The sequence below is a fragment of the Mastigoproctus giganteus genome, chromosome 3, assembly GCF_048544385.1.
Source record: "Mastigoproctus giganteus isolate SK-2022 chromosome 3, ASM4854438v1, whole genome shotgun sequence".
NCBI lineage: Eukaryota > Metazoa > Arthropoda > Arachnida > Uropygi > Thelyphonidae > Mastigoproctus > Mastigoproctus giganteus.
Window position 1 is genome coordinate 158,852,808 of NC_143577.1, and position 8,557 is coordinate 158,861,364.

Here is an 8,557-nt window from a genome sequence, read left to right on the forward strand (position 1 = left end):
CATCCATCCCAAGCCAGGTAGACCAACATTAATGGCCCCCAGAACACACTGACAATTGAAATAAGACAATGAAAAGAAATTGCAAAGGCATCCTTAGCCCCATAGCTGGCACATAATTAAAAATCTTACCACTCAAGTTCTTTGCAGAGTATATATTTACAATCAAAACCATTTCGTTACTACAGCTTATTAATTGTGCATACTATATAATACAAATGGTGAATAAATATAATGAACACTTGCCCCTCTGTCCGAAACATTTTCCGAAAGCAGTCAACTATTGAGGTATAATGATTCTGATCGCCAAGTCCACGTTGAATCTGAAATCTTGTCTTAATAACATCCAAAGGATGCATTAAACATATCTCAACAAAACCTAGAAATATAAATTTCACTATTAATATTTAAATTTAACTAATGAGCTATAATAAGTTAATATAGTTCAGGTTATAATTTCACAAATTAAATCTAATAACATTGGTCTGCAATGGTTTTGTTATTTTTAAATTCATAATGATTTTGACAAATTTTGTATGCCGAATCCAGTATTTTACATTTTTGTCCATTGCATAGGGATTTTTGCAAATTGCCATGTATACAGGCAAATATACATGGCAATATTGGTTAGTATACATGGCAATTTACCATGTATACTAACCTATACATTTCTGTATATCATTTCTATTTTCATTTACATAAAATTAGTAACAATCATACCATATCAATTTATTCTACACAACTCTCATTTTATCTTTCATAAATAAGTTGGGTTTTTTCCATTTACAGTTAACATTAAACAAAAATTATTTTGTAAATGACATATTGTATTTAGCTTAGTAATAGAAATAATAAACTATCCCAAAAAAAAAAAAAAAAAAAAAAATCACTGGATATGATCAATAATTAACCTGTTGTGGAAAAAGTAATTCACTCCAAATGAATCCGGTCTGGACATAATCGTAGATTTTTATTTTCAAGTTTTCAGGCATCCCTTGAACGTTGGTGCCCCTTGCACCCTCGGAACGGCCCGTCCCTGAATACAGTAAAAACGTATCAGAATTTGATAGTGCTGGTTGTATTAATCCCTTACCTGCTGAAAGAAATTTGATTTTAAGCTGGCTGATTGTCGATGATAATCATTGTTTTCACGATGGACACTGAAACTTTAGTCTCAAAGGTTTATATTAGATGGGCAATATGACACAAGAGACAAACTGCATTCAAAGAGCAATATTATATAATCTTGGAAGCTACTAGGCTTTTCATACCAACTAAGAAATACTGTATAAGATTTAGCCCTAAATGGATGTCAGATAAACTATTGAGACTCGTGGCAGAGAAAGATTACACACTTTAAATTTTTTTTTCTTTGATAAATTTAAAATTGTTTATCCACAATCAATATTTGTTCCTTCCACTTTCAATTATTTCAGTGCTCATTACAACAAACGTTTTATTGAAATGTCCTATGGTGAGCATTAGAAAACCACCCACTCCCCCTCTTTCCTCTATAACTGTTTATCTTTTGATACGTTTTCACCTGAAAATTACTTGTCACCCACTGAATTTCAGAAGGTTGTTTGGCAATTTAGTGGTCAGTTTTGGGATACAGGTCAGCTGAGAGAGACAAAGTGATTAATGTTCCACAATTCAGTGGCACCCATAAAACCTAGCCAACCACATGGCCAAGTTCTGAGAAGTCTGCCTGGTCGGCTGTTTTTCATGTGTCCATAGCCAGTGAGCTGTTTAAGCTACATGTCACTGCTAGTTCCAGGTAAGTGGCCACCTCTGTTCTACATCTAAGCACCCTACACTCAACTATCTTCTGTTGTATTATTCTCAAGAGCATTCGTTTCATAAAAATCAGCCCTTTTGAACCCTAAGTAAAATACGCTTTTCACTTCAATTATGTTATTACCAATCAAATTATCAAATGGGCATAACACATTCAATGCTGTTGAAGATATGAGGTTGTAATACAGTCTGGCATGAAAATTTTCTCGCTACAGCATTGCAGCGACAGAACCTCAAGCAAGAAAGACCAGCGTGTGTGGTACTCTCAATGATATGTAGGGATTTTTCCGGTAGAAAAGACTAACCAGATCTGGTAAAATAAAAAAAAAAAATGGAATATGCTTGCCGAACTGACAGTGACACATTATAATATATTGTATGAATATGAATTGAAAACAATTCATATTCTTATGTGAATGCAGCGTAAGTTATTTTAGAAAGGTAGTGTCTATCATAGATGATTATGCTTTAATATCGTTACTCGTGTGTTACAAAAAATCGCCCTTGTGTGGGGGGGAGAGGCAGTAATACCATCATAAATATCACAGAATTAAACATCTACATTGAGTGGACAAAAATCATGGGATACCTGTCTAGAAACAGGAAGGCCCATCTTTCGCCCAGATAAGGGCAGTCACATGGCGAGGCATTGGGTCCACTAGTTCACAAAACCATTCCACATTTATTTCCATCCATGCTTGCTGCACTGCTGGCCATAATTCGGTCACATTCCTGGGTGGAGGATCCAAAGCTCGAAAGGACCTTTCCACAGTATCCCAAAGATGCTCCACAGGGTTCGTGTCCAGTGAACAGGGAGGCCATTCCATGGTGGTAAAATTTGCAAAATGCTCCTCGAACCATATTTAGTCACCACAGCTCTGTAAGGAGGTGCACTGTCCTGCTGAAAGAGTCCATTGTCCTGTGGGTGCACGATGACCATGAAGGGATACAGATGGTCTGCAAGGATGGATACGTAACCTGGACTGTTCAGAGATGTGTCTAGATGTACCGGAGGTCTCAACGTTGTTGAGACCTCTGGTACGTTGTGCCAGTTGAACATGTCCTCTGTTGACCTCTGTACATTTTGCCAGTTGAACATGCCCCAGACCATTACCAACTGTCCACCTGCCTGAAGACGCCTCCGTAGCCAGGTGGGCAGGAGCAGCAGTGCGTAGCACACGCTTCTTGATTAGACCGGAGTTCGAGCCCGTGAGCCACCAAATACTGAGGATGCGGAAAGGTCAGGGAATGACCACCGCATATCCCCGGAGCAATATGGCCTTAGTTGCTAATGCTCCTAAAAACTAAATAACAACAACAATCTGCCTGAACAGTTCCTTTTTGACATAATAGGTGCATACTTTCATGCAGTTTCTGCCAGATATGCACCCTTCCGTTCGCTCAAAATAACTGGAAATGGGACTCATTGGACCGGGAGACCCGTCTCCAATCATTCAAGATCCACTGCCGATGTTCTTTCACCTAGTTGAGGCATAGAGTCCTGTGTCATGGTGTTAACAATGGGACTCTGGTGTGTCGGCAGCTCCAATAACCTATTGCGGCTAATGATCGCCTGATGGTCTTGGTGGAGGTGTTTTTGGCACCTCGTTGAAGTCGGTGGTGATTTGTGTCACTGTCACTTTCCAGTTGGCTGAAACAATGAGAGACAGACGTCGACAGCCACGTTTATCCACCATCTTTCTCTGCCCACAGCACTGTCCATGATGAGATGTTATTTCGGAAATGGTGTATTCCTGATACACTCTTGATACTGTCGAATGAGGATAATGCAAATTCTGTACCACCTACATAATAGAGTGACCCATGTATCAGGCACCTACCATCATCCCTCTTTCAAACTTGGTTAACTTGCGTTTATCCATACTAACATCAAATTACTGTCTATGCGAATGCAGCGATTAGTGTACCTATATACCTGCCAAGCGGCGGAGTCATTCACTACTGAGAGGGGTGACAGTATTGCACTACCCATCCAGGTATCCCATGAATTCTGCCCTTTCAGTGTAAATATCATATGTGTAGTTGTACTGAAATATATTAATATTATGGGTAACATTAATATTATGTACTATATAAAATATAGTAAAGCTCAGCTCAAAAGTAATAATATATATTAGATGGCCGTTTTTGTTTCCTCCAAGGGGAGGACTACTTGTCAATTTTGCAAGGGAGTCGATTTTCGCGACGCCTATGCTGGGATTCATCCCCTCCAAAAAGACTCAATTAAAACAAAAAGGAAAGATACTGACTTGAAAGAGTACAAAAAAATGGTATTGAGAACAGTTACAAGTGGTGGTCAAAAAGTTCGAGAACAGAGTATAAAAGACATAGATACAAAATTCAATGTTTTTTATTTTTATTTTTCAATGTATTCACCTAGAAGTTCAAAATACTTACTGTATTCAATCTTAAAAATCCTCAGAAACCTTTTCCTTCAGGTTGGGCATCAAAATCAGGCATCCATGCTTTAAGCTCTTCATCATCTTTGATGATTTCTAAGAAGATGAGACATCAGGTTTCTGAATAAATAACAGTCACAATCTGGCCTGTAAACGAAGGGTGGTTTATTTGTTCAAATCTACATTCATAAATTTTAGCCTGTGGCCAAGTGTATTGTCACAGAGAAGTAAAGCTGGATCACTCAACTTTCCTCACCCAAATAACAACTTTTAACTTTGGAAAAAGACTAACATAACATTCCCCTGTTATTTTGGTTTTAGGTGTAAAGTAATCAATTAATAACAATCCTTCCATGTCCCATATAATAATGACCAACGCTTTTCCAGCTGATGGTTGGGTTCAAAATTTTTTCAGATTAGAGATCCCTTGTGCTTCCATTGCATGCTTTCTGATTTAAACTCATGGTCATAAAAATGTGGCCAAGTTTCATCACTAGTGCTCAAATGGGATAAAAATCTATCTGATTAGTAATAATTCATTTCTCTTTGGATGATTCCACTTTCTGGTGTTTTTTCACGGTTGTCACGAATTGAAAGGTCTCCATCTTGCACAACTTTGGACATTCCCAAATGATCATGTAATGTTAATGTCATGTAATGTCACTTAATGTTAAGTGCTTTTTCAAATTCAGACACCTTAATTCTTCTATTTTCTAAAACTTTTTTCTTCAACTATGTCACTTATTTCAGAATTGATTGTTTCAGATGGCCGACCAGACCTTGGATCATCTGCAACTGATTCCTGTCCTCTTTTGAACTCTGCCAACGAGTTTGCAATAACAATAGCATAACTGAGTGATACTTCAATAGACACTAGTCATTCTTTCGTAGATTTCTTTAGCATTTCTTCCATCTTTTCTTAAAAATCTGATTACTGAATTATGCTCGCTTTGCTGGATATTCATTGTACTTCCATCTACCAACATAAAAAAAAAAAAAAAAAAGAAATTTTAGAAACTGCATAAGACAATTTTTTAATGTTATTCTATAAGACATTAACCTATCCAAATTACTTAATCTATAATTTATTAATTTTATACACATTCTCAGAACTTTTTGACTCTCCTCGTATAGTGTTGAATACAGGGGGGTGACAGGGGGCGAGTTTCACCCCGTGGAATAAAATCCCCCCTCCCCACCGTGAAAAATAGTAATTTTTATTTTGTAAAACACAAATTCAATAAATTTATGTCAAATAAACATAACACGAAAAATCACATCAACTAATGTGGTACATGTTAGGTGGTACACGGCGAAAATAAATCCCTAAAATTCAAAAAATATATATATATGTTACATGTACCCCTCCGAATTTTACATCCCCCCCCCAGTTCAAACGCTCTGGATTCAACACTGCCCTCGTAGATACAAGAATATGTTTCAGTCCTCAGTAGAAACCAATTAGTGTTAAAATCTCACATATAGCTATAATTATGCAATTATCTTACTCATGTTCCAGAAGAGTTCGTAAAGAACAAATACTTGCCTGAAAACTTCACTACTCGATTTTCAAGGTTGCAATTTTTTTGGGGGGGGTGAATTCCAGCAGTCCCTTCCCCCGCGGAGGAAGGGACTGCTGGAATTCACTTCCCCAAATCACCCTGGATTGAAACGAAAACAAGAAACTGTCAAGGTCAAAGTATTGGCGTTGACCCTGAGCCTCCCCAAAGAAAAATCCTCGGTGCACTACTGTTGTACTAATTTGTTCCTTCTAGAAATGTTGTCGAAGTGATACCTACTTTTTACCTACCTACATGTGCATGTATAAATGTGTTACATGTACAAATCAAAATGTTTGGGTGCATGTCTGAACGAAAACAAGGTTTTGTTTTCGTTCAAACATGTTCAGCATATTTATTGCTTTGCATATTTCGCATATCGTCAAGGAACAAAACAAAACCTTGTTTTCTTTTCGTTCAGACAGGCCAAACAAGACCTTGACGATATGCTAAATATGCAAAGTATAGTTCCATTGTTTTCCTCCAGGTGTCTAATTTAACTAGCGGTAATTTTCAAGATTGTTCCCCGAGCCGGGAAAAATGTTGTCGAATATCATACTCGCAGCATCTGTGATATAAACAAAGGTTAATCACATAAATTTAACCAAATTTAATTTTTCAGCTCATTCATTATTACCCAATGAAGCTTAAATTAAATTTCTTCGAGAAATCAAATATTTTCACTTGAACACGATTTTAATTTTCAGTTTTAAGGCTTTTAATGAACTTTAAGTACACCCAAATAGTATTCATTTCTCCTTCAAAATAAATAATTATTTTGCGCAAAAAAAAAAAAAAAAAAGAATTTAATCCCAAATTAAATTTTATGTTAGTGAACATAAAAATCTACAGACCACTGCTTGACTTAAATCTGTTGTTTGCAAATTTTTCCTAAACATTTGTAAAATTGTAAATGACATATTTAGAGTTGCAATTCCTCGCAGGTTTAAAATTAACGAAATCTAAACGTATCTGTACCCAAAAATTCGTTGCTAATTATCCCATGTAAGAAAATGTTAAATTTTAAGACTAATTTTTATTTTTCATAAAAAAATATTTGCCATCAGAAATAGCATATAGTTGTGCAATTCATCGGACAGAACAATAAACTATGAAAACTTACCTGCTGATCCTCCTGAAAATATTTGCATGCCAGCATGCTTGACTGCATGTCTACGCTTATTCACACTTTGAGTTTCCATCACATATAATTTTCCAGTGAAATCAGCAAACTAACGCAGTGTAAAACCCTGCGCTTTTTATTATATGTTTTCAAGAAAGAGTAATGGTACGAACTAAGGTAAGGCCACTTTTGGCTGTACTAAGCTGCTGCGCCGAGGTCAGTGAGCGTTAAGGGTTTACACAACAACGATAGTTTCGTGAAACGTGATGACATAGTTAAAATAAGAGGCTTAAGATAATCTGCAACTCCCAACCTTACACATGAAGTTTGAAGTCTAAAGATAGTGATGACGTTAACAGCTAATCCACGTGCTCCTATCTTATTTCACATCGACTAATACATAATCTATCGTGATAAAAAGCCGTTATTGCGGGAATTGACGCAATTTCCTACACAAGAACTATAAGATTTTGGAGTATCCACTATCGACATAAAACAATAATTTGTAACTCTGACAATAAAAGTGCATGATTATTTTTCTCTGTTTATCTATTTCTTTCTTTCTTTGATAGGAGGAAAGGACGCTAAAATATGATTGAATACAGTGGTCCGCAGACAACTTCGTGCGAATGGGCTTTCTATAGCCCATTCGCTGCGCGCATAATGAGCAGAGAATGAGCTATAGAAAAAAGGATACCTGTCTATTGTCCCCCCCCCCGATATAAGTTATAAATATGTCTAACTTATACAAAAATAAAAATATGATATATATATATATATATATATATATATATATATATATAAACATATATGTACATACACTGATTAGGTTATGTTAGACTTACTTACTTATGATTTACACTGGCAGGAAGATAATAGACAAGTACTGTACTGAAAAAAAAAGATACAAACATATCCATCTCATTGATTCTGAAAAGTAAGTTGATACAGAGAGAGAGAGAGAGAGAGAGAGAGAGAGAGAGAGAGAGAACTCTCTCTCTCTCTCTCTCTCTCTAGAATTTCTGAAAACCGTATCGAGCGGACTGTGTATAGACAGACAGAGAGACGGATGGATTTTCAATTTTATTTTTCAAATCTGCTTTATTTTTCAAATATTCAAATTTTAAAAGTAGGTTAGAAATATTTTTATTTGTCGATCGCACTTATTTCATTATTGAGAACAATAAAGCAAAATTATATTTTCTTTTGGAAGTCCGCCGCCGGTAAAGCTACAAATCAAAAGGGATTGGGGCTGAAAATGTTTCGGTGACACTGTCCTAATAACGACAATAATTAATCACAGGCGAGGTAACTAGAAAGATCGCAAAGCTCGAAAGGCGAAAACGGATTAAGCAAATCCAATGACAGATGTCTTAAGAAACGTATTGACCTACATTTATTGAATTCATATGAGTATTGACAAAATGATGCAATGCAACGCACTGGCAGGTTTATCAATTCTTCACTGAATAAAATAAAAGAAATTTGATTTACTGTCTGCAAAACTTGGTAGCTATCCCGCAATATAAATAAGATAAATGTAGCAAAAAGCTAATCAGAGATGGTGAAAGGGAAACGTGAATCAAACGGAGCCTATGTTATTTTTTTTTTATTTATTTTTTTTTTTTCAATAATTAGTTGAATAGTACAATGGGTTAAAA

The 8,557-nt window shown here is 36.1% G+C and overlaps 1 protein-coding gene across 1 annotated transcript in view; it reads right to left on the reverse strand.

The window, feature by feature from the left end:
• The window catches only part of LOC150088354 (mitochondrial 2-oxodicarboxylate carrier), an 84,863-nt gene extending 77,930 nt beyond the window's left edge, over positions 1 to 6,933 (reverse strand). The window contains exons 1-2 of the mRNA XM_090370132.1: positions 6,897 to 6,933; positions 244 to 376 (exon numbers count right to left, since the gene is read on the reverse strand). Of these exons, the coding sequence (XP_090226258.1) occupies positions 244 to 376; positions 6,897 to 6,924 (161 nt within the window). The 5' untranslated portion in view covers positions 6,925 to 6,933. The remainder of the gene's footprint in view (positions 1 to 243; positions 377 to 6,896) is intronic.
• Between the last annotated feature and the right edge of the window lie 1,624 nt (positions 6,934 to 8,557).